The 26,577-nt window shown below is 38.2% G+C and overlaps 1 protein-coding gene and 1 pseudogene across 3 annotated transcripts; both read right to left on the reverse strand.

The window, feature by feature from the left end:
• Nucleotides 1-76: 76 nt before the first annotated feature.
• LOC148741413 (CUB and peptidase domain-containing protein 1-like) lies at nucleotides 77-4,688 on the reverse strand (annotated as a pseudogene).
• On the reverse strand, nucleotides 3,986-25,493 carry LOC111336104 (uncharacterized). 3 transcript variants are annotated; one of them, XM_088740582.1, is made up of 35 exons: nucleotides 25,247-25,493; nucleotides 25,033-25,155; nucleotides 23,609-23,653; nucleotides 22,115-22,177; nucleotides 21,919-21,939; nucleotides 21,374-21,459; nucleotides 20,910-21,011; nucleotides 18,886-18,971; nucleotides 18,215-18,287; nucleotides 18,007-18,034; nucleotides 17,783-17,857; nucleotides 17,375-17,467; nucleotides 17,155-17,221; nucleotides 16,769-16,890; nucleotides 16,080-16,280; nucleotides 15,194-15,533; nucleotides 14,453-14,610; nucleotides 13,991-14,044; nucleotides 13,800-13,853; nucleotides 13,201-13,263; nucleotides 12,885-12,932; nucleotides 12,726-12,743; nucleotides 12,267-12,290; nucleotides 12,028-12,057; nucleotides 11,056-11,265; nucleotides 10,563-10,763; nucleotides 9,943-10,191; nucleotides 9,602-9,658; nucleotides 9,222-9,353; nucleotides 8,810-9,049; nucleotides 8,248-8,452; nucleotides 7,479-7,701; nucleotides 6,374-6,772; nucleotides 5,939-6,060; nucleotides 3,986-5,174 (listed from the first exon to the last, which is right to left on the reverse strand). In XM_088740582.1, exons 1-35 carry the CDS (start codon nucleotides 25,385-25,387, stop codon nucleotides 4,879-4,881), a joined length of 4,449 nt encoding a protein of 1,482 aa, XP_088596708.1. In that variant the 5' UTR covers nucleotides 25,388-25,493; the 3' UTR covers nucleotides 3,986-4,878. The 3 variants fall into 3 exon arrangements, with proteins under 3 accessions (XP_088596708.1, XP_088596711.1, XP_088596716.1); XM_088740585.1 differs by having other exon boundaries at nucleotides 8,810-9,046; nucleotides 25,247-25,492; XM_088740590.1 differs by lacking the exons at nucleotides 20,910-21,011; nucleotides 21,374-21,459; nucleotides 21,919-21,939; ... (2 more) ...; nucleotides 25,033-25,155; nucleotides 25,247-25,493 and adding an exon at nucleotides 19,548-19,706.
• Between the last annotated feature and the right edge of the window lie 1,084 nt (nucleotides 25,494-26,577).

The following is a 26,577-nucleotide window of genomic DNA, read 5'->3' on the forward strand; positions in this document are numbered from 1 at the left end:
GATACGATGCGAGCAACTTTCTTTCGTTGAAGGCAAAAGCAAGTAACTTTATATACGCAGACTCACCCATAATTCTTTTGAGGTTTTGACCTTTGCAATATGGCCATAATGTGGCGATGTGTTTCGGTGAGGCCCATATTCCGACGAAGACGTCCTCAAGGAACTTTTCACTATTTGGTTTGTGAATGAAAACTTGGTGTCAATTCTCTAGCCCTGTAAGTAAGGATTTTTTTCGATGATCTTTTCTAATTTGGGGCGCCTCTTTGATTTCAACTAGGGGGCGTCATAGAACACGTTTTTTTTATCTTGTGTTTACATCTGCATTCTACGTTGCCTGGCTTAGTTCTACGCGGTTTAGTTCAACAAGTCTGTATTGTTCAATTGAAACTACAACTTAAATAAAGTCACTTTTTCTTACTGAATGACACCCAATGTTGCGGATTGGTGCAAAATTGTATAATATAAACCGTTAGAACCCATATTAGTTTAAAATAATGTAATTGAGATGTCCCCATAAGTTACCTGATGTCTGCTATATGGTGATTTATAGGAAGTATCGTATGTTTGCGTAAGCTCTGCATTAAGTTCTTTTTCTATGCATATTGATCTTCCCCTATTACGGTATCAACCCATTCTCTCAAGTACCTAATATTAGAGTACATGTGATGCCTGTATCCATTCACAGGCTTGCGATTAGCTCCCCAGCTAAATGCACCTTCAAGGCACCACTTTCCGCAAACCTCTCTCGCGAGAGGTCCTCCAGTATCACCCTGGCACCCGCTGACACCAGTCATATTAGAACCAGCATATAGCATAGATTCATCAGGGGCTGTTTTTGGATGATCAGCGGTGCATTTTTTTTTCTTGGGACGAAGGGGATGGGAGCTTGCTTTAGTTTCCTGAAGAAATCTCCAGGTAGCCACAACCAGTAACCCATCCTGTCTGGTCAATAGGCAAAGGCAAATCCTCATCTGGAAGACAAACCATACCGACCCAATGAGACAAATTGGCGGGGCGAGTTAACTTTAACAAAGCCAAGTCGTTAGAGAAAAGGTTCGGCCTATAGTATTTCAGATAGAATAAAAATATTTTCAACAGAGATGTGTTGTTCTGTGCCAAGGGTTTTTACCCTGTGGTAGTCGCCAAGCCTGTTGATCAAAAATAAATAAAATATATCATATATCGACCAGTGGATGACAAAGGTAACGAACTACCACCACCAAGTGTGAGACGAGTTAACATGCAAAGAACACAGTGAGGGGATGAGAACGACCTGACTTGCTCCAGGTTAGCGATAGAGACACATCTGGATCACTTTACAAAGTCCAACTCGCTTTTAAAGTAGAAAAAAAGCTATGAGCCACTAAAGAACGGGGCACTTTTGGTGCCAAACACTTTCAGGGGCTTGGAACGTGAGCGGGAAGTTTTTTCGCGCTGTGAACAGTTGTTGAAAGTCTTTTTATTTTTTCTCATACTTCTGTGGAGTTTTGACCAACAACCTGCATCCAATCTATTGCATCCCGCACCATGCAACTGACCAATACGCACTACGTAAAAAGGCAGCGTTGCTTTTCAAGTTGTACATCATTCAGTTATTTGGAAAACAATGGAAACTGCCATTTCTAAAGTAAGGTTTTCGAACCAGTTTATTGCAGCTATATGTTCTTCGTCACTGTATCATCGCTTACGCTTTATACCTGACAAAGATGTTTGACGCCTTCTTTTCATAGACACAGTAAGCTGTGATAAGAACCCATTGGGGCAATATCAAGGAACTTCCACAGAACATTGCACGGTCATAAACTGTGAATATCAGCATGGCCTACCACGGCCAGGCTCCTCGAAGTGCCTCGGAACCACCAGAGATTCGTGTTACAGGACGTGATCCACAAATTGCAAGCTTAAAACTGAAAACGAAAACGAAAACAGAAGTCCTCTTTTTAGATCTTATAGTAAACCCTGATAATTTATCGATATACCTTGCGAGTATAATTTACAGCAGTATACTTTTTAATATGTATCAACGTAAGTCCAAAACAAACTCCACTGGTTTTGTTCTTCCGGAAACTAGAGTAACTGGAAAAAAATACCAAAGAAAGTTTCAGAAAGATCCAGCCTGGATCTTAGTAACAAATGATATAGTAATTAGGGAGGAAAGCACCTTAACTACTGAGGCAGTGAGATCTATGTGATTGTGTACCACTAATAAAAAGACAAACGCCTCCTTTTGGCGCCAAAAAACAGTCGGATATTTTGAATTATCTATCCCGGAAAGTGAACAGATTTCCGAGAGCAAAGTTCGAGGCAAACAGATAATGTCCAAGAAAAAATTTATACCTTGAATTGTAAACCAACTGTAAGGCTTTGTCCAGTCACTCTATCGAGAAACAGTCACTTCTGAGAGTTCCTTACTTTGACAAGGACTTTCAACACGAACGAAAAGCAATGAATTTCTCTGTATCCTTTCAGAGCCCCATTCACATCTACTGCTGAAAAGTATTTTAGTATTAATGAGATGAAAAATTTTTAAGTCTGTAACACATGATATGCTTTTTCGGAATTAACAAAAGTTGATGAATTGGAGGAAGAAAATTTTCAGTTTTCGCCCCTCTCTCCTCTCTTCTAAAGTAGAAATTACGTCAGAGATTGGGAACGAGTTCCAATCAATCAAAAACTTTATTTAATAGGATAACTGTTGAAGCTGTAAAGCTTGTGGGGTCGATTATCTAAGAATCGTATATGCCAGTGGACTCAAGAAAGTTTAAAATTTGTCTAAAACCTAATATATACAGCCATCTCAAGAAAGTTCCTGTTGACGACTTAGGTAATTGTGCGTCAGCGATTTCAACTATCCCTATACTTCTGTTTCCACGTATGCTATTGTAACATGTAAAGAAGGGGGGGGGGGGTTGCAAAGTTATCATTTTTGGTAATTGCTATGTCAGATAGCCATGAAGGTATGGCAGGAAGAATTAACTGGTCTTGTTAAACTTCCCTCAAAATGACCCGTTTTAAGTAGCGATAAAGTTATGTGCCAAGGCACATAGAGGACTAAACTGACATGACGAAGGGGATGCTTGGAAACATTTAACAGTCTCGCACGCCTAAATCTATTTATTCTTTTTCTAGACGACAGAATACCCTGACGTGTCTTAAAAGATCAGCACAACGTTAGTGTAGGACCTCTATTGGAGGTTACTGTGAAGGTCCCCTTGAAACTGTTGCATCGTCTCTCACATGGCAAGCCTTAGTTTGATAGACTATTGAGTAATTTTGCACTCATGAATGGAAGTAGAGATAAACATGATTTCTCTCCGTCAAGACTAAATTTCCCATTTAGTCTCGACGGAGAATCGGACTACATTTACTCAGCGAATTGTCTCGTTTTTGTTTAGCACTCCCTTGAGAAGAGAATCAATCACTATTCACTCACTCGATCAAGCTGCCACTTTGGGAACCAGCCGTATTCATCTCTTCTAAGCACCATGGCAGTAATATCTCCTACATCGGCAACATTCGGTACAGAGAATTGGTCAGTTCTGGAAATCAAAGGGCACGGCTGAAATAAATGATGTTCTTTCGTTACACTTTATCAATATGTGCAGTTGAACTTTCTTCTTCTTTTTCTTTCTATTAGACTGCGCAGTGTAAAAATTTTCGTGCTCGCGCTCCAATGGATTTCATCGATGAAAATAAGTAACAATGACAAACCTTCACCTGAGTCTCACAGAAACTGAAACTTGCGCAATGACTGTCGCGTAGTCTAAGTGCCGAACAGCCGGAGAGTTATTTAACTGTTTTAAAATTGATCAGAAGCGCTGAAACGGAGAAAAAGCCACAATGAAGTGATTCGGCGATTTGTTTTCGCTTTCTTAGCCTGAGCGATGACTTAAGAGTTCGATAAACTAGTGCCGGCAAGTTGTAGCCATAAATATATTTTCACTACATAGGATCAATAGGTGTATCACAACAACATCAACATCAATTACAGTGATATTTTTTCTATTTAATAATATTCTGTTTTCTTTTACTGTTATTTACTGAGTAGAGTCTCCGGAAGATTTGATCCGGTGGAGTGCTGTAGCCTACCAAGTGAACAGTTTCGTTTCTCTTTCTCCATAAGTGTCAACATTAGTTTCATAACAAAGATAACTTTTTTACACTCAATAATCTTTCACAATCACTCTCTTGTAGCCTTTTAAGTTTTTCTTTCGGTACTATACATACATTGTTGACACTGACTGCGTTTTCAACTTCTTAAGACCTTCCTTACTGCATGATATTTGCCTTCAAAAGAGTCTAAAATCCGCTGCAGATGCCGCCATTTGAAATCTTGCTCAGCAACCTTCTGCTACCCTATGACGTCTATTCCTCCTCTACATCTTTTTGAACCATTAAGAATTACGCAAAAGGTATTGTTGCTTCAAATACGTTTTTGCGACCACCAAGCCAGTGAACCGTGCAGCGTAGTACCCTTCGTCTAGGTTGAACTCTGTGACTTTGTACGTGTGCTGCCAGGTAATTGAGTTCTTTTCATCCAAAATCGCATTCTCATTAGATCTCAGGACAACTTTCGAAAGGCCATGTAACTCTTTGGAATCTCACACCACTGTAAGAAGTGGATTTAGATACAAACTTCGTACTGGTGGAGAGTTAAAAATTCCGTTAAATGGTGTCTTTTCTACCATTCTTAACTAACAGTGGGCAAATATGGCCCAATATATGTCCCTTTCCGACTACCAAGGCGAAAAATAAAATTGCACGAAATCTTAAAACAATTAGATTACGAACCTCTGACGATAAAGCAAATTTCTTTACAAAGTCATTTTACATCTCTTATTATTTTAATACTCAGAAACAATCGAGGTTCAAACGTCGCTATCTAACAGGTAAAATCTCAGGAGAGATAACTCCTATATGATTGTCTTGTCCATTAATGGCTCCACCTGTACTGGGTCTGGTGCCTTCAAACTTCGTCCCCAACACAGGTGTTCCAGCATCTGAATGGGTTACAGTCTCACTCTCAAGTGACTTGCCTGACCGAGACTCCTGGCGTAACTTGGGCATGTGTATGGGAGGGAGGGGAGAGTAATGTGTCAACTGAGGACCACTGTGAGGACGGCCCAGAGGCTTGCTGTCTGGAGCACTATTAGGTGAAGAATAACTCTGCGATGCTGAAAAAATAAACAGAAAATGTGTCACTACAGTTGATAGGTTAACAAATGTAACTTCAACAGTTCTCCGGCAATGAACTTCTCATTTTATTAGTAGCTCCTTTTCAATCTATTTCCTTATCATCACTCTCATTATCCGCACTAAAGGTTATCGGTCAAATCACACGGGTGGGACACACAAGTGGTTGTGGTTTTTTCCCAAACTGAAAAATTCCCCCACTGCACAAACAACACATTTTGGCGTGAGTCATCTACATGAGCGAAACTTCAGCTGCCAAACAAATATTTCACCCAGTAATTAAGATTATAATGAAGTTTGGAGAAACTCCACGACATCTTTTCCCAATTTTTCTTTTCCCACGTTCTCAAAATGCACATTTCCATATTTTTTATGCGAATTAATGACTCTGTATGAACTCTGTGCACGTAAGTATAGTGTCTGGGAAGGAAACTACAGACAGGGCTCGACACTAACGGTAGCCCACTAGCCCCAGACTAGTAGAAATTCAGTTTTGGAAAGTGGTTTTCCATTTCCACCAGCCAGTTTGGCTAGTAAACAAACTGAAATCGTCGTAACATTTAAGATGTCACTTGCCACCTGACTAGTAAGTTGAAAAGTTAGTGTCGAGCCCTGCACAGAGAGAACACAGAATATACCACGACAGCCATGAACGGTTCATGGCCCTTTTTATTCAAACACTACATATTAGTTTAATGAAACACAGCCAGTTATTGACTTCCGTCCGTTTAACTGATCGGCTCACCTAGGTTAACTTGCTTGGCTTTCCGGATTTGTTTACCACCTGATGGTCGCTCTACTGTAACGTAACTCCTTACAGCGGAGCCTGTCATTTCACCAGAGTCATCAGGAGGGAAAATGTGCTTACTGTGGTGAAAAATAAAGAATAACGACACTCACTAGGTCATACTAAAGGAACAACGTATTCCAAAATCGTTCTAAATAAACGGAAATGTTCTTGCTTGCATTGCTGTGATCTCTTCAAGTTGAAAGTTGTCTATTTTTCTACAAATGGAAGGGGTGATTCACATAATTCCCATAAGCTTAAACGATAAACACTTTCAAGAATCACATAATTGAAGCTGTTGGATAGTTGACCGCTGGGGATCAAGATGCGTCAAGTAATGAGCTCGATAAGACGCTTGTCCTGTAACAGATCCAGAAATCGTTTAGAACATACCTGACATCTGTCTGTCCAATCATCATTCGATTAACGTCCAGCTCTAGAATTCTAGGCGTACTGATTTGCACAGCAGTTGAAAGAGAACCCAACACTTGGGACTTGGACGCCTGCCACGCTACACCAGCTGAAGAGCTTAACAGGCCCTCTTTGTCCATGGGCTGTGTGACCTTCATCCTCATTGTACCATCCTCCAACTGAGCCACTGCAGGGATTGAGGAGCCAGCTCTAGCGAGGGAACTTTGTGTGAGATCACGATAGAGCCCTGCTGATATTGGTGCTTTGGATCCATAATTTTGCCATGGAGTTGGTGCAGGGGTTGCTGGACCGCTGGGCTTGGGTGGTACTGGGGAGGGTTTGTTCCTCTGGGCCACAACATGTCCACCATTCACTTCAGATCTGTTGAGATAAAGTAATCGACTTAAACATACGGTTGAAGACGAACAAAAAACCCCGCACAATTTGCCTTTCTCCCGATATGTGGCCTCATTACTATTTTCGTAATATCACAAGCCACTGTCTTGGACTCGCTTAAAAAGTGAAAGTATGCCAACGTCGGGTAAAGGCCTGTTGACAGCAGAGCCTAAATGATGTCTGGGAGGCACTGCTTCAATCTCTCTAGAAGCCTGATCATTCTAAGAAACATATGGCAATCTGCAGTCTTTCCTTACACTTAGGTAGCACGGAAAGCCGTAAAAATCTTGAACAAAAGCTCATCTTTCAAACCGGCAGTCTAAATCCCACAGGGATCAACGAACCCTTTTCATTCCACTAATTTACTCTTGTTTTTCTCGTTGCCATGTTCCCACCAATAAAGTGGCTCCATTTTCTGTCTTTAAAAGCACACACAACCCACAATTCCTCTATTCGCTCCGACGAAGGGCTAACGCTCGATACGTCAGCTTTTGTAATCGTTACGGTGGCCAATTTACCATTTCAACTTTGTTGATATATCCAAATTATCTCTAGAAGCCTGATTTCCGTTTTTTAAGGATTTTGTTTCTCCAACTGCATTTTACTTATTAGCATCATTACGTCATCCACTTGTAAAACGATTTATTTCAATTTTTATTTGTAATTTGCCTGTCTAGATTTCTTTTCTCACCTTCCTTTCAGAGAATAAACAGGTTTGATGAGAAAGATCCCTGTCTCTTGCTCCAAGTTTTCAAAACAGGACGTTAACTGCTCTGCCAGTTGCTCACGCTCGAACGCATACTTGTCCATTTGGTTGCCCCATCTCTGAGCGCGAGTGTTTTGTAAAGCTTCCATTTTATCCAGGGTTGAAAACACGCTTTCGTCAAGACTACCACTTTGTTGTAAACTTTGCTCTGAAAAGATATGACATTCAAGGTCAGTTAGGGCATCGTTTTACCCCCTAATTCGGTAAAATATCTGGACAAAAAAATAGCCGAATTTATAGGTTTCTTTTTTACTTTTGTCATCAACAGAACCGATCTTTTTCGGATTTTGTTCTTGAAGAGATGAGATTCTCTAAAAGAATGCCGATGCAAGAAATAGAGAATTAAACTGGGAGGTAAAACCAGAATTATCCACGCCCACAGGTGGAGCCCAGAACTATCAATTATTGTCAGAAATAACAAGGCGTCCTTGCTGTTAACACTGCTCTTGGTGATTCAAAACAAATCAAGATTCACTTTCCCTTTTTGCGGTTCTTCTTAAGGTGCTACGATACCCTGAATCGTCTTGTACGCCAGCTGAATTGAAATGCGGGCCCACAGGAAGAGAGTGGATCTGTGACTGACTCGTCCCTAGTCGTATGTTACTTTTAACACGCGGTCGCGCCGTTGCGGGACGAGTTAGGACCTTTGCACCACGCCGTCTGTTTTGGAGAAGAAAAAATACTGCAAACCTACCAATGTTTTTCATAGCTCGGTGGTGACTATACCGCCTGACAATATGCGCCAATCTCTTTGCCGGTAAACTAACATAGTTGTCCATGTGTTCCATGATCACAGAGAAGCTGCTGTCGGATAATCTCCTCTCATTCACAGCACGCTTAAGGATCTTTCCGTTTCTCTCTGCGTCGAGTCGTGTGAACATGATGGAAGAACTTGCACGCTACGACAACAAACACAATCGAAAGATTAATTGACATGACGAGCTACTACTGGTTACTTTGGACTTTGAGTACACAGTCAAGAGTAGTCCTTGTCAGCTGGAGGCATGCCTTACACGCGTAATAGCCATTAAGTATGTGATCGGTCAAAAAATAGCACGAGAGATTTAAGCAAATAATGTTAACCCTTTCATTCATAAAAGCGATCAGCATGTCACTTCAATGAGACTACGTTTTTTTTTTTCCTTAATCCCCTCTGGCGGTGGAAACAGATCTTTTACATCTTTCCTATTTCCTTAACTTTTTTAACTTTAAACTAACTTTCCGTGAGGATGTTAAATTACTAGGACGTAACATACCTCCGATGAAGCGGACCGTGTGCTCCTCAATTCTGCCAGCTGATTCCTCAACTGTGTGATCGTGTCCTGCATGTCAGTCATGACTGCCACATTCTGACTGGTTTGTTCCTGGTGAAACTTGGTTTCCTCATCAAGGTGTCGTTGAAGACCCTCGTAACCCTCAGCCAAATCGTTGTATTCCTTCAGCAGCTTAACATAATTGGATTCCATGCTTGATGCGTCTCCTAAGTCTTCCTTCTGCTTAAGATGAAGCAAGAAACGAAAGGAAACAAAATGAATAATAATCCACCGCTGTGATAGTGACCATTATAGTGAATCAATTCATCCCTTGAGGTTTTAAAGAATACTTTTGAAAGGTTCCTTTTCACTGCAACCATGATGAAAAATTGTTAAGCCACAAATAATTGCTCACCTTAAAACTCTTCGGTCTCCATTCTTGCTGCGTTTTCGGTTCCGGGGAATTTAATCCTACACTCTTCATGTCCACAGGTATGGATCGTGCTAGGTGCTGACTGGACAAAACACTGCCCACCTGATTTAGAATCTAAAACAACACCAGTATTATAGAGAGAAAATCAAACATTTGCATCTTTATTGAACAAAACTTGTATAAGGAAATTTCATTACCCAACTAACACAAATGTGTTATACCTGAAAACTAGCTTACGAGTGTTTGTCACTGTAGACTAATAAAAGCTAAGTGTATTTACACAATAAACCAATATGTATATATTTTCTTGTGGAAGAATGTAGGTGCGTTGGTGGACGACAACTGTGGTTCTCTGCACTGACCTGGTCAATACTGCCACGTATCTCCGGCAGACACTCTATTACCTGCATTGTGTCTTCCTGTGTACAAATATACGACGAGATAAGGCACGAGTCAAACACTTTATTAATACATTAAAGGTTGAGAGAATTTTTACCGAAACGCTAGGCATATAAGAGCCAAAACAAACAAACAAACAAACAAACAAACAAAATACCAAACAAAAAGATATGCAAAAACATGCCCACAGCAACTGATAAAATAGAAATAATCTCTTAAGGGAAGACTTTACAACCAAGAAACCAGGAAGTCGTTACAGCAAGTATTGTTACAGATACTACTTCTTAATAGTTTTCCAGTTCACCTGGTTGAGAACAACAGGCTGTACACGTTTCACCAGGTCAGCTTCTTCACTAAGCCCTTCGCTGTCCAACCACTGCGTAATGTTACGACTAAACGACAGGACTGCCTCGTATGTCCGCACTGTCTCTTGAGCCACTGGATGATCGCCAAGAGCAGAGTTTATGAGCCGCCTACGAGCCCTGGCACTCATGGCAGGTCTTGTCTGCTGAGGGGGAGACAGCATCGTTGGTTTCCGTTCTCGAGGATGTTGCTGCAAAAGAAGAGGACTAAGTCGGTAAAGGGTTTGAACTCCAGCCATTTCGCTCATTGTACTGAAGCTTGTCTAGTTGGGCGCTACTACCAACTAAGCATCACCACTTGCTTCGCTCCCACCCTGCGAGGATCATTGCTTTACTTAATTTTTATCCGCCGGTCGCATAAAATTTATTTCATGAAATAAATCCTCTGCGGGAAACACGAACCCTATAAAAATTCACCTCGCTCCCAAGGTGTGGCGTCGTAGCTTACCTTCTTAGCTTCGTAAGTGCAGACGAGATGCAAGTTTATTCGTTTCACTCTCTTGCACACGGTTCTCAAAAGCACACGAAATAACTCTAAGTACAACAGGCGCTAGTAGCTAACCTCATCTGAGGAAAACTTCACGGTAGATGAACTCGGTCTTGAGTCAAATTTGAGACTTGAAGCGGCTCCATCAAAACCACTGTCACGTGGACTCAGACCTCTTTCGGCACTTTGATCCTGTATTCTACTGTCTATCAAATGAGCAGATGACTGGCGCGACGACTGACTGCCCCCGGATTGATGCCTCTTTGAATCACTGATCTGCAATGGAAACAAATCAGAATAGAACTCGAGTCAGTAAGGGAAGAAACCGGCGGGAAGAGGGGAAGGGTAGGTACCTCTATAATACTGACGGTCTCACTAGCTGGGAAATTTCGGAAACCATCATCAGTCTCGATGATTCAACCTCAGAGTATGAATTCTGACAAAATTAAATAACCTGGAGTTGGAAATTACTGAGTTGACGTTGTCCCTGAAAAACACCAGGTTGAAGCCATGCTAGCCCACTGATAGACATCAGCATAGAAAGGAGAGTAACTGTTTTTAAAAGTACCTGTTCTTGGTCTGTCCCCAGAGACATGGAGGTCATAGTCTGTTCCTCACGCATGTTTGCCAGAGATTTACTAGTCATGGTTTCTTGTTCTTGTTTGTTAAATATCGAGTTGCTTGTCATCGTTTCCTCTTCACGTCTGTCGTAGAGTGACAAGCCAGTCATGGTCTGCTCTTCGTGCTTATCCCGTAGACCTATCTCCTTGAGTTGTCTCTGTGAAGAAAAATTCTTCATTAGGTACAAGTAGGTTGGAAAGTGGGTGAACAAAAATGTACTTTTAAATATGTTCTTAGTCTTCCCCGTCCCTTTCCCCAAGGGGGGGGGGGAGGGGAGGGGGGTGGGCACTGAAGAAGCCGCTAAAAAGAAACTAAATCGAACCATGCCCAGGAAATATAGTACCAACGTTCCATAGAAGCTTTGAACACAATTCTCAAATATAAACCCGGTTATGAGGCGGCAACCGCTTTTCAAAGGTCGTAACCACCTCCAAGCGGTTTCGATGAAAATTTTCCTGTAGATGTTTACCGCTGTAGAGAGGCAAATTACTGAAGGTAATTTGGTTATACTTTGTTTTGGTATTTGTGAGAAACAAAGTTCAAACACACGACCAGCAACATTGTCTTCATGTTGCAACACAGCACAAATGAGTTCGTGCTCTGTACTTAACGATACAAAAACGTTTCTTCTGAGGTTCTTCACCGCGAATCATCTCACCCTAACTTCTGTTCAGTAAGTATATTCTCCATACTTTTTTCCTTCCATTTCCATTGGCACCGACAAAGAGAATTTGTTTGACAATCAAGAACCTTTTCAGTCGGCGATCTTTTCCATTATTTTTATGACTTTATTGTATGATTCATTGGTGAAATTGAAATTTGATGTTTGTCAGTCTTTGGGGTAGTGGTTAAAGCCCCTTCAAGCAGGTACTCGCAGCTTTCCTAAAGGTGGCCTCTCAAATCGAGTTCGTTTTCTTACCATTTCTTCCTGTTCGGAGAGGATCTCTTCCTGAAAAATAAAAAAATATTACAAGTGTTAGTATTCAATTCACTTTACAAATAACTTATTGGTTTCAAAAGGGTGCGTCTTGTCATCCGTTCCATTAGACTTTTAGTTTGTTTTCCCAATTGATGTTCCTGCGTTTTTCGTGTAAAACCTACTTCATAAAACTCGTTAACCCGCTTGCTGCAAAAGACGTAAAACAGAAATAAACTCACCAGCTGCAGAACTGCCTGTTCAGCCTAAAAAATCAAAATAGAAGATATCTTAAAATTAAAAAATAGTGCCCAGCAGGGGGAGAACAACTTTTAAAAAAGACAGAAAAGCCAATACGGGACTCGGTAAGACTAAAATAGACTGCATTCAGATAAATCGAGAAACAAAGGCGACTACTGATTTTTTTTTCATGTTTATCTTGATTTGCCTGATGTAAATTACACGCTTAAAATTGCACATCATACTCGTAGACGAGACTTGTGCCCTGCCAGTTTGACAATTTCATATTAAAGTAAAAAAAAACTCGAACTGACTTTTTTCTTTTAACAAAGAGAAAAATTCCGTCACATAAGTAAAATTGTTTTAAAATATTATCACTAGCATTGTTGTCAACGCAATAAATCATCAATTTGATTCAAAACTCATGACAAAGCTTTTAAAGACTGTTCACTGCTGGTTACCTCTTTTTCTGCTTGTTCCTGTGGTGAAAGTGAAGAACAAAAAGAAGTAACGTCAATTTTGTCTTTTCCAACTCAAATCGCTTACAAAATGTTCAGCCTCGCCTCTACCCTTCATTTAGACCTTCTTCAAAAGAGAAGACTGTAAAGGAGTGATCTTACCTTGAGTAACTCAGCATCTTTAATCCTACTGAGCAACACTTCTTTTTCCTGTTGAGTTAGATTCAACAAACATGTTTAAACACACCCACCCCACACAAATTATGAGTTACTCTGACTTCAATTCTGGATGAGCTGAACACATCACATGAAAAAACAAATATGTCTTAAAAACAGGGTCAAGAAGAAAAGGAGTATTCAAGTTAAGATCGTTATGGGCTTTTAAATTTCCTATGACTAGATATATATTTACAAAAGAAAAGGAGTTCACGGAAGACAGCGAAATAGCACTTTCAAGCTCATTAAAATCATTGCTCACCTTCATAAAATTGTTTTGAAACTCCTCATTTTGCTTTTTCAAAGAATTTGTTTTCATCATATACTACAAAAAAAAACAGAAGCAATTTAATTATCAACTGTTAAGTGTCACATAGCCAACCGATTCTAGGGTTTGACAATTTTTTTAAATTTAAAAACATTCTTAATCCGTTCCTTTTTACCCTTTAACCCTAAGAATGACTAGCAGCTGATTTCTCCTTACAATGTCACTGTTGAGAACGACTCAATACATCCGCGGTTAAACTCAACGTTTTGCTTTATTTTGACTGAGAAACAAAACCTCCATGGCGAATACTCGGTCTAAACAAGGCAAAAAACTCCAAAAAAGCGCTAGACATTTGATCCCTGTCACTCATATCTAAATACAGTAGATGTAACACAACGTCACGTTCTGCTGAACAGTCACTGCAGAAGCAAACATTTAGGTCACGAGGATAGAGGAAATGATCAACAACTGAAGGAGCTCTTGGCTTGTAAACAGAATTCTCCTTGTCAGAACCATAGAAAATGTATAGATTTATAACAGTATGGAGAATATGGATATACTGAAGTTTGGGTGTAAAGGGTTACGTGTGTTACCTTGTTCTTTAATTCAGCAAGCTCTAGTTCCAGCTTTTTCTGCCTTTCCTGTGCCTAGAAGAAGCAAAAAAGACCGGCTCATGAATTAAATTAGCAATGCATGATCAGATCTATAGATGAAATATTGTACAAAGCGTCAAAGAAGTAAATGTAGCTCCACACAAAATGCTGCGCGTTCATTTATGTCTAACCTTGACCTTGTAATCTTCTAGTTTCTTTATGAGATAAACTTGAGATCGCGATTCCTACAACGAAAAAAAACGTCACGTCAGGGTCAAGTTGAGGCAAAGCAATTTATATTTCAGATACTGTGTAACCCTCGCTAGACAAAGAAAGTCGACTGCAGGTCTTTCCAGCTCTTCTTCTCCCCAGCTGCAATAGAGAGACTAAGATTTTTCCTATCGCACTTTTTTACTATTCTTTTGCCCCCCCCCCCCCACACAGCCTCCCCCCCCCCCGCTTCCCCCACTTCCACCAGCTATGCAATGCGATTCCTGAGTAACGAATGAACAGGACTTTTAAATCACATTTAGGAGTTCAAGCGTTGGATGTAGTTTCAGGACCGATGCAGTATACTTCGAATAACTAATCATTCCTTAAAAAAAAAAAAAAAGAAGTAAATCCATGATCTCAAAATCTGAAATACAGTATACCAATTCATCGTCGTCCTCGTGTTCCTCCTCAACTTCTGGAACAACTTGCAATACGGTGGGCTTCCTTCCTGTTTGCTGTGTAGCACTTTCGCTATCACTCAAGTCTTCCGTCTCACTTTGAATACCAATGTCGACCATGTCAACTTTCACAGAGCCAACTGGAAATGTGCCGACAAACGAATTCAAGAAACCATACATTAGTAAGAGATGTCCCCAGGTAACAAATCAATGCCTTTCCCTTTAAAAGATATTACTTAATCCATGAGGGTAGCCAAATAGAGTAGAACCCTAATTAAAGAATCAACCACAAGGTAAAATAATAAGCTACAAAAAAAAAAAGGGAAAAAATGTGAACTGAGTAAGGCTGCAAACAAATGAAATCGGCTAAACGACTGGCATACGTTCCAATAACTTTTTCCATAGGCGGTTGCCAAAGGTGTAAAAGGCGGCTGGGTCCAGAAAAGAGGCCAGAAGACGTAAGCCAAACACAAGAGCCTGCCCACTGACTAAACAGATGGCACTGAGAGGTTTTAGAGGCAGCGGTAGATCACCATTGACCCAGCAGCTTTTATTAAAACCCTCTGGACTGAACTATCTACAACACTTTTTTCAGGGATAATTTTTTACAACAAGGTGGTGGGATGCTCGGGTTCCATCGAGGGCAAAATACAACATACAACATTTTGTAGTGTGGTTACTTTCCACCCTAAGATTAATGATGGATGAGACTTCATGAACTACCTTGACTATTTGTTGCCTCTACTGTAACAACTTGTTTCACTTCAGAACTTTCCCCCGTTGTGTCTGTTTTCTCAAATGGTTCGACAGTGGCTGGTGTTTTATCTGGGGATTTTGATTTCAACTGTTTTTCTGTTGTCCCTGTAGAATTCCTCTCTTTAGCACTGCTCTTTTTGGTGTCAGTTTTTGATTCTTTATGGGAAAGAGAAGACTTCCGTGAAGGGCTTTCACCAGGTTTTTCTTGAGTAATCTCCACAGATGGTGATGTTTGGGTCGGTGTTGTTGACTTGTTTATTGGAGTAGAGGAACTGTCACTCAGGTCTGAAACTGATCCTCCATCACTCTGAAAGTCCATCAAATAAAGACAAAAACCTTTTGATTGAATAGAGATCTTTGACAAAAGTACAGCAAACAATTGTAAAATTAGACCTGGCTAAAATTTTATACCTTAAGCTGAACTCGGATACAGTGAAAATACTAACATTTTTTAAAATTTGTTTGAGGTTAAATCAAATAATTGATCAATCATTAAGGAACTGAGTTAGTATTAGGGAATACACATACAGCTTGCATGACAGAGGATAAAAACTGTAGTAAAACAGAGCATTATGCTACTCAATGACTCCACAAAGTGTACATAACCATGCAATGTGGCCTCAAGGGACTTCAGTCCCCTCTGCATTATTTTGACAAAAGCACACATGTACTTCCAAACGACCCTAAGTGAAAAAAGGGATATCATAACAGCACACAAAAACTCAGTTTATCTACCTGCAAGTACATATAAATAGTATAGTGGGAACAGCCCAGTAATATTTGACCAAAATAAAATTGATTCTTTTTTTTTTAACATTGTATCATGCATATGTGTACAATGTTAAGTCCTTACCTGCAGACTCTGTTTTCCTTTGTTCAAGAGTCTGACAGCCTGTGCTGAAGACTTCATTGATAATTTTCGGGGAGTTTCTCCACCAAAATCACTCTCTGGTGAAAACAGACTACTTCGTTTGCTTCCAGAATCAGCTGCTATGGAGTTACGCTTGCTGGAATCTGATAACTCAGTTTTAAGCTCTTCACTTTTTCTTCTTGCCTGCCAAGAGAGTAATTGCCAGTCTCTGTTATTGTGTGATCATAATGTGAACAAAAAAGCTATAATTCAAAATAAGGGGAGGGTGCATTTAAAAGCCCAGATAATCACAGGAGTTTCTGTCTTCACTGGACTCTGAAAATGACTTATATTCAGGTTGTGTCAATCATGTCAACAGAATAAATTTTCTAGAAAACTTCTCTAACAACTAAATTCTAGTGAAATATAATCATTTAATGATCGTATACTACCTGGAGACAAGAGGCTGACTCACATACATGTAGTGTGTACATGCAGTCTGAATGTAAATAGTCAAACACCTTTACTTTTGGTTTCAAAGGTTAAGGGAAATTCCCAACTTATTTTTAAGACTACAACTCACCCAAAAAGTCTTAATTAAACTCATCATCGAAGGAGATGGAAAATCACAGATGTGCATCAAATTTGGGATATTTTATAGAAAATAAAAATTCAAAATGATGGTAACTTACCACATCAAGTGCCTTTTGCATCCTATCTAGCTCAACCTTGTGATCACTCTGAATTTTGGTCAGTTCTCTCTGATGGCCTCCCACCAATTCCTTGACTTGTTCATCATAATGTTGTTTCAATTCTGAAGCAGTACACATCAGCATAGGCAATGATTGGTTAACTGATTGACTGATTGATTGATTGATTGATTTATTAAACATAGTGGAAAAAAATTAAATTATCAAGAAGGACACCTTTTTTGCATTTTTTATTATTATCTTTTTTTTTTTCAGGTGTATCATAGCATAATAGCCAGGGAAACTGGGAACTAAACATAGTTTACCTTAACTGTAAATATTAAAATAATCACCTTATACCAATTAAAATAATTTTATTGAAAGTTCACCTGATCTCAGATCTGCTATATACTGCTGCTGATCCCGAATTTTTTCTTCATATGTATCCTTAGATTTCTGCAAAGAATAAAAAGTAAAGAAAACATGATTGTCGTGACTGTAAGATAATAAAAGGTGCATGCACATACCATGCATTTCATTTGTAAGTATTAATTATAATTAGTTATCTGGAAAATGTTCTAGGGAAAAATTTTCGTGTATATTCTGTACCTGGTTTTCTTCTTTCATTTTTTTGTTTCTTTCAAAGTCTCTCTCTTGCTTATCCTCTAAATGAGCTAGATTAAGCTCAAGTTCTTGAATCGTCTAAAAATTAATACATTCAAAAATAAAATTAAGAAGAAATTATATACATAAACATATCCTACAAGAAAGGGACTAATAAAGACAAATTATAAATTAAAGCAAATAACACAGCGGTAATCTTTGTGATTAAAATGATTTCTTATGTTAGACATTGCAAAATTAATCCTTGTGTTGGTAATTAACAAGCTCCATAAATCAATTGATGTTAATACTCTGACAAACAGATAAAACCTAATGAAAATTTTGCTCTTACGTCAGTCCACATGCATGCCTCAGTGGTAACTTAAAGATTATTTTATTGTAAAATATCATCACCTTGTTGGCTCTTTGAAGGTCTGTATCTTTGACAGTAAGCTCTACTTTCAGCTCTTTGACTGTCTCATTAGCTTTCTGCAAGTATCATCAATCAAAAATGAACAAGATTTTTTATGTGCAGGTTTTCCTCAAGAGCTGGAAAAAAATATGCTATATTCTTAAAATTCAAAATTATTCTTCTCTCATTGAAAACTTGTTGTAGGCAACAAAAGAACCAGGCTTACCTTTGCATTTTCCCCTTGAACCTTAAGCCTGCAAAAGAGAGGTATAAACAACTTACCACCAGAGACCACCTATGTTCACTTTTTCCAAGAAAAAGTTAAGAGAGGGAAGAGAGCCCTGATTATAAATTTTACCTAGCCTCCTTATTAATAAAACAAAAAACAACAAATAGTACTGCTAAAAAGTATAGGAGGGAAAAATAAATTATACCTTTCAATTTCCACTTGTTTCATCTCCATAGACTTATACATTTGGGACATCTTGCCCTCACTCTCTTCAAGATCTATATTGAATTTATTCCATGAAAATTCTTAGTGCAAAAAATAACAGTCTTATTCATTGCATGTCACAAAATGAACTCTGTGAGAAAAAAGACAAACCAATTACAGTGATTGTCATGTACATCATGTACAATTAGCCCAGAAGTAGTTATGTTAATCATTGATTGGTCTTTCTAGTGTTATAACATTGACTCTGGGTTAGATCACAAGGGTCTTTAAAACTGTTTTATTTGTAGCTTCTAGTCTTTGTGTGGCCAGGGAAGTCATACAGTACTGTATTTGTACAAGTATCTACAGAATGACCATAGAGACAGACGACCCCAACTGAATTATTAAAGTCTGATAAAATGACAATTTTGTAATGAAATGGTGTATACTCCCCTTAGTCAAAAAAACAAAAAACAAAAAAACAAATAGAGTCTAATAAGTCTGGATTGTGCTGTCGATGAAGTAAATAAGAGGTGTAAAAGTCGGTCACATATATCAGGTTTATGGTCATGGCGAATAAGAATACTAATTATCAATAAATAAGAATGGATCAATGATGTCTGGATTAATAAATAATATGTCTCTGATGGTTGCTTCACATGCTCAACATACCATTTTGTACTCTGATCAGTTTTTCAGTCAGAGACAAAATATCTTGTTGTGCCTGCTGAAGAGCTCTCTCAAGTTTCTTTTTTCCCCTGAGAAATATAAACCAAGACAAAACAAAACTAATTTAGTTTTAACAGAGACTGTTTTAATTAACCTCAAATGAATCCAACTGTCATAATCAGAACATGATAAACGACATGCAATTCACTTTGTGAAGTACACAACCATGCTACTTTCCACCATTATTAGATCTCAACACCCATGAATAAAAGAGAAATCAAAGAGCAAAAGTGTTCCTTTTTGCAATCAACAAGGAAGTTACTAACATTGATTCTTATCACTGACTTCGTGGGCACAGAATAAAGTAAAATATACATTTCACAGCAAAGGATTAACATTTACAAACAGCTACACCATATATACAAAATTAGAAGACTTTGCTGATTCATTTTGACTTAAATAACTGTTACAATACAGCAAAGACTAAACTGTATTTACACCTCAAATTGGCGCTTTCTATCAACATGCAGTGCAGATCGGAGAATGATCGATATCCAGCTTGATAAAACACTACAGTTATTGTTAATTAGCAGATAAACAAAAATGTGAAGTGATCACTCAACTAGATCTCACAATTTTAAAATCTCTAGTGTTAACACACTAACCATCATCCGTTGGATCTATAATCCATCAAATATCAAAAAAATGGACTTTCCCTTCTTCCAAATGGAGTGTTCACTTTAGAATGAAACCCAATACCACAAAGACACTGCCTGTGTCTAGTGTGTTGACCTATCACTTCAGGGTTTATGTTTAACAGAAATCTGAAGACTCTTCTTGAAAATGCCTAGCAACTGTGTTTTCATTAGCATCAAAACAATAGAGGCTCATGTGCTCTCTTGAGATTCTCACAATGAAACCACTTAATGAGCATTGATCCAATGCATACCAAACAGTTGAATGACTCAAAACTAATTAATGTTTAGAGATTAGCATGACCTAATTTGAATAACAACAGTGAGTTACTACTTTTCATAATCTAATTGAGTTATCACAAATAAAAGCTTTTCTTTTGAATAACCCTTTATCTTGATTTTCCTTTGGAGTAAGTGAAAGTAAACAAACATGACGTTCTATTCCAAAGGAACGTGACTAAAAACTTGGCATTTTTCATTACAGCCATATTATTATGCTTTTGTTTTTAACTGGTTTTTGTTGGTTGACACAAAGGAAGGGTTAAAAATGCTTGTACTGCTTTCTAATCACCTTTATCTAATATATATAAAGAAACTAGTTAAAAAGTATCTGGCGAAGAGGCTTTGTACAGTTATATTACTCATTCTAATGAAGGAAGGTAAGATTAATTTACACCAAATGTCAAGGTACAAAATGTAATTCTAGTTCACTCAGTCTATAAGTACCCCTAGACAAGTTAAATAACTAAGGTACAGTGTAATTAGCTTGATCCTCTTAAAAAGGACAGCTCTAGTTTCATTGGTAAGTATGGTTTCCTGTTTCTCACCTCTGCCCTCATCATTTGATAAGTTCTTATTTTTATAGAATTCTTCTGGAAACTAAGGGTTCGTATTTCTAGTACTTGTAAGCTACAAACAATGCAAGAAAAATTGCCAAATGTGATCTTCACCCAGTGAGAAATAAACATGCTGTGTATTTCTTTTGGTTAAAAATGTCTTAAGAAGTAAAATCAACTTCTGCTTCAACTTGCAGTGATGGCACAGATCCTGTAATTTGTTCAAGCATGGCAAAAATAAATTGAATAGGGATAAAGCAACCAACCTCGCGGGCCACTGATACTACTGCATCAAAACAAGATTGCAAGGCCAGCCTTGAAAGGAAGTATGGTACATGAACCTAAGCTTGCGTACAAAATGGTCTTTATTTGTGTCTAATTATTCATGTTTCTGTTTATTTGCATATTCTTTCATTCATTTATTGATGGGTGGATCAAACTTGCATCATAAAGATAATCAGATTAGGCTTGAAAGATGTTTTAATTTATAACTTACTTTTTGGTTTCTTTTGGATTTGCTACTTCTAAAGCTTTGATAACATCTTTTGAGACTGTAGCCAGTCTCTGAGTTGCTTTTTCTGCTTTGTCCAGGGCATCTCTGGAAAAATTAAAGCAAGAAAGATACACCTGGCTATTTAAAACTGTATCATTAGTTGATACCATCAAATCCCTTTAATCAGCTTGATGACCATAGCATATTGGCTTGGCCATTGATGAGAACAGTAACATATACATCAATTATGGGTAAAATCTGCTCCTCAGCCAAGTAGCAAATGCTGCTTAAAAGGCCTGTCCTGGTTTTCAGTGTTATAGTAACTACTAGAGTATAAACAATTTCCCATAATGTTGACGATGATGTATCTGGTTTTTTTACTTGTTCAGTTATTGAATGAGTTCAATTTGGCTTCTTAACTTAAACTTACAGTCAGTTGTGATAGATAGCCTTCAGTGAGTAATTACCTGACTTGCACACCAACATCTTCAATATCAAAGTCTGGAGGTTCTATGTCAAATTGATCTTCATTTCTACCATTCTGTGAGAAAAACTATGAGCAAAAAAAACAAAGAACCTTAACTAAATAAATAAATGTAATTACACTCAGAGATGGGTAAAAAATTTCTCAATCACTTGACTTCCACAAGAAGACAATTGCTCCAAAAGCTGGTTTATAGCCTACTGTGCCAATCATAGGACCCACAACACAACTTGATACCTGAAGTTCACTTGTAGCCGACAAAGTTAACTCAGATCAGAACTTAATAAAGTAACTATTGTTTGTATACCATAATGTAGAATCACGTTGCATTAAAAGAGTAATTTATTGTACAGTACAACATCAAAAATGTATCTAGTAATAAAAAAAAATTATCTTTCAAACACCAATGGCAATTACCTGAAATGTCATGTTGCTGACAAAGTTTACATCAAGTTTGTCAAAATTTTGGTTGCAAAATCACTATCTGGATTCATTTAATACACAGAATGAAGTAGTGCATGCACTTACCTCTTGTAACTGGGCTAAAAGCTGAAAAAAAAAGTATATATTTCCATCATTTGGCCAGTAGCCTAAATTTTTCTTCCTATAATACACTTAAATGCTGTTTACAACTTTTGACAAATATTTGACAGTTTATCAAAGAATCTGTACATTCAAATTTAAGAAAGTTTAAACTTCAAATACCAAAGAGTAACTGACTTACCCTGGCTCTACGTCCACACAGATTTTCAAATCCAACGATAAAAACTGCAACTTGCTGTTGATACTAAGGCAAACATAATAAAATATTCTTTATTTTCATTTTAGTTACTGATTGCAAAGACAATGAAAACATAAATAATATATCTTATCATGTGGCAAGGTAGTATTAAGGTAAATCTGAGTGCTTTGATTGGTTCTTACTATATGGATTTTGCTATTATGGACCAGTCCTCCACAGATATGATCATAAGAGGCATATTTTTATTGGTGAAACTCAGCAAATTCAAAATAAGCAAGTTTGGTCCAAGTGTCATATAATAAAAACTACTGACTAAGTGTGCTTGCTCAAGCCACTGGGGAATAATTTGGCCTTTGTACAAAAACAACCTGCAGCCAAAGTATGGTCCTTGCACTCAGTTACTAAGAAGGTTAACAATTATTCCATGAGTGCGCATTGGATATGAGATGATAGATAGCCAACGAGGCACATAGCGCCTCGTTGGCTATCTATCGTCTCATATCCAACAAGCACGAGTGGAATAATTGTTTTATCAAAAAAAACACCCCCAAGATATTAGACAAATCTTCTCGACTTTATTTTGTAAGAAGAAACCGGATTTTACAAAGTACAGATATTAGATTATGGTATATTATCATATACCATAATGGCTAAGCCAATAAAAAGTCTTGAATCACAGTATCCAATGATCCAGTTTTTAATTATAAGTAATATCAAAGAGGTGGTCAGTTTATAAGTTAGAAAGCCCATCACATCAAAGTTTGTCTCCATTTCAGTACCACGAATCAGGAAATGGATAGAAGAACTTGGAGACTTATAGTAGAGGGGGACTTAGGGATTTTCAGTTTTGCCGTTTTGACTGTTTTTTGGATCAGATTTTTGGTTTTTGGGCCAAAAAGGTTTGGTTTTTCGGTTTTGATGTTCAGAGCGGTTTGCGGATTTTACACGTTTTTGCATTTGGTTTTTGGTTTTCATGAAAATTCTGATGCAGTTTTCGGTTTTCATGAAAACTCTGATGCAGTTTTCGGTTTTTCCTTTTTGACCCCCTTCAAAAGTGAAAGTGTAGCAGTTTTGTCAGGTTTGTGTGCGGTTTTCAGTTTTGCTGCCTTTTTTCGTCGGTTTTTCAGTTTTGGAGGTTTTTTTCTCCGGTTTTGCGGTTTCCCAGAGGCCCTAATGCCCCCCTCATGGTATAATTTCCTCTGTCAATACCATCCTGAGCTCAAATGCCCACCATTTGATTTTAAGTTGGAACATGCATTGACCAGTTTTTTTTTAACCAGGTCCCCCAGGGAACAGGTAGAATTCTCTTTTGGGAAAGCCACTCTCTCACTCACTTGTGCACTGAGTAAATTTCATTAGCCACATTTCAATCCAGTTCCTGAATTATCCCCAGTTGTCTCATACTGACCAGTCTCAAAAGGCACCTCATTATATTCAAAAGTGATTGATCCTACCCAATTCAATAATGAATCTTACCTTTCGCTTAGCTACTGGGTCTGATAATATAATTAGCAGCTGCGTCTGTGAAAAACAGGTGATAAGCAATGCATTTGTTTAAGTTAGAAGTTGCATCACAAAAAGGCAGGTCTATTCTCTAATCTCCCTTACAGATGTGCTGGCCACTAGTCACTTACAGCCAAGATACAATACGCCCTAAAATAATGTTGGAAAATAACACCAAAGGGTTGCTGTAAAAACCAAATTAAAAACTTTACACTTGGCAAAAGATTGCATTTCAGAGCAGTCACACTCAAAAAAATTACTTAAAACAGGCTTCTCCCTAAGGTTGAAGATTTCATGAAAGCATTTTTGAAGCTTATAGTAAGGGAAGTGAAGAAAACATATATTGATAGACCCATACTTTTTACCGAAAATTGATGCCCTCTACGTAATTAAAAAGATTAGATTTTGAGGTCAGACATGAAGAGGAACTGTCCTGTAAGTGATAAATGGTTTGTTATGGAGTCAACACGTAGTGTTATCAGTATCTCTTGTTTTGGTGACAATTTCCAACAAGGTAGAATTATCACTAATGTAAGGTCAGTTGTAATATTGAGTCTTACATAACAATTATGCGAAACCTGACTGGTATATCACGAAATGATCAAGAGGTGCCAACATGAGACTGACCAGATCAGTTGGTTAGATAACCAGCCACGAAGATATCACTGAAGTGTAAATGTAGTTGAAAAAAAAAAAAAAAAAAAAAAAAAACAAGAAAAGTATACAATGAAATTTTTCACCTTAAGACACTGAACGCACTGATAATCCCATGACTTAAAAACACACTCCCAATATTTACAATGAATAATTTGAGAAAACATTAATGCAGTAGGCAATTTTCCCTATGTAGGCAAGAGTTTTTATTTCCATTGAAATACTGAGCGGCCATGGTTTTTAAAATCGGGGATACGATAAAACAATAGTTTTCAAGTGACGTTAATTATTACGCCAGAATTAACAAACTAGATAAAAATATAGTGGCAAGTTAGTTGCACTTCGAGTACTCTTGCACCAACTCAGTTGAATCATGCTCAAGTGAGCAAAATTTATCTTCATGGATCTCACTGAAGATCTTACATAAGAAACAAACTTCAGTATACATACGCTTAAGAACAAGTTGCTTTTGTCTTAATCTCACCTTTATACTGCTACACGAATGCACAGTACGTGAACTCAAGTCACGAACGAAAATTGCAAGACAAAGAGTGAGCAAAGCGAAAAAGGCAAGGCAATTCACATTGACGCCTCTTGATTCCCTTGGGGCTATGAAGGGAGAAAACAAGATGACGGCTTCGCATTGAAGCCAAGCTTACGGCTCGAGTCACATCAATAATCAAAGATTGAACACCAGTCGTGCTTTATAGTATGAAAATTACACGTAAAAAACTTTTGCCCACCATATCGTCCACAAATTCCAAAGTCGCTTGCTCTCGGATAAAATCTTCGGCGATACGTTCGACTTCTTTGTCGTCGAGTTGATGTCCGGACAATTTTTCGCTCAGCTCGTACGCGTCTATAGTCTATAGATGAAAATGAAGTCATTAGAGCAAAGAGGATAAATGTAAGAGGGTGTAAAATAGGAAGTCGGCATTGCTGGACCAAATTCCTTACCCTTGTAACCCGTTCGTGAATTCGAGTGAGTTCTTCTTGGGTCTCAACAACTTGTCTAACGGCTTTCTTTCGCGCATTGTCTTGAATGATAGCCAATGCCGGAGCATCTCCACGCTGCGAAAAATCCTCTACTTCTAACATTTTTTCTTTACTGATCGACTAACCCATGATTAAAATAATATTTTTGCCCCGCAACGACCAGACACAGCGCTAAATACAGAGTTATGCAGATTAGCTTTGGGTTGCTATACAAAACTGTTTATGAAATTTCAAATATGCCTCAAAATGCTGTCAGGGGAGGGGTAAGAAAGCTTTTTTTTCGAAAATCCTTTGTTGCGAACACAGCAGAAAAACGGCGGGAAAATGCGAGATAGCTGTGAGGAACCGGTCCCAGTTAGTGTTTTTCTGTTTGTTTACTAATTGGCTGTATCGTAAATACTTTTGTTCTTGGGCCATCGTAATTTGATAAAAAATAAGACACAAACAGCAGTGATAAACAGATTGAACTTGCACATTTTGATTATGACTTGACGTTTCGTATGTACTCAACATACATTTTCAAAAGTAACTCGCTAAAGATGACAATACTTCAGCCATTGCTGACCACGTCAAGGCCAATCGACATCAAGCGGGAACACTTTGATATTTTGGTGCAGGGCAAAACAGACTACCATTGTAAAATCAAAGAATCCTTACTTGTTCAAGAACTTGAGCCAGCTTTCAACGTGAACGTCGGAAGTGAGAAGCTGTTGCTTTATTAATCTGTTCTAGTGTTATTGTTTATTGTTAAGTTTTTCGCTTAATCTTGGTTCCAGTCCCCTCACCTTAGTTATATATATACATTGCTGTTTTAAATTTCGACGGTTACTTTTGAAAATGTATGTTGAGCAGGGGTGGATCCAGGTTTTGAAGTGAGTAGTTTCCATCCGGGGAGACACTCCCACTAGGGGGGTTCGGGGGCATGCTCCCCCCCCCCCCGAGAAAATTTGAAATTTCGAGCTCTCTAAATGCCATTTCCTGCATTTTCAGATAATTTAATTGCACTAAAGAGAGCAAAATAGCATGTACCAAAAAGGCAAAAAGATTTTATTTTAAAGTTCTACATGAAACACTCGATCTACTAGCATCAGCTGCTATGCAAACCTGTGTCACTGATGTGTGTTCACTATGACCGTATAAAGTACGGTTTTCAGGAAAGTGAAGTCATCTCCAGAAACGGATCAGTAGTTTCTAAAGGGAGATCAGAGCGTTTTTGAAAAATTTGAGTGAGTTCCGGAACTCACGTAAACTACCCTGGATCCAACCCTGTTGAGTACATACGAAACGTCAAG

Source organism: Stylophora pistillata, chromosome 1 (assembly GCF_964205215.1).
Source record: "Stylophora pistillata chromosome 1, jaStyPist1.2, whole genome shotgun sequence".
NCBI classification, from domain to species: domain Eukaryota; kingdom Metazoa; phylum Cnidaria; class Anthozoa; order Scleractinia; family Pocilloporidae; genus Stylophora; species Stylophora pistillata.

Coding starts and splice junctions, on each gene's coding strand:
- LOC111336104 (XM_088740582.1), bottom strand. CDS start 25,387: ATGTTAGAAGTAGAGGATTTTTCGCAGCGTGGAGATGCTCCGGCATTG. Junction 21,012..21,373: donor GATGTTGGTGTGCAAGTCAG/GTAATTACTCAC, acceptor TAATTTTTCCAG/AGATGCCCTGGACAAAGCAG. Junction 14,045..14,452: donor ACGAGGACGACGATGAATTG/GTATACTGTATT, acceptor TTTTCGTTGTAG/GAATCGCGATCTCAAGTTTA.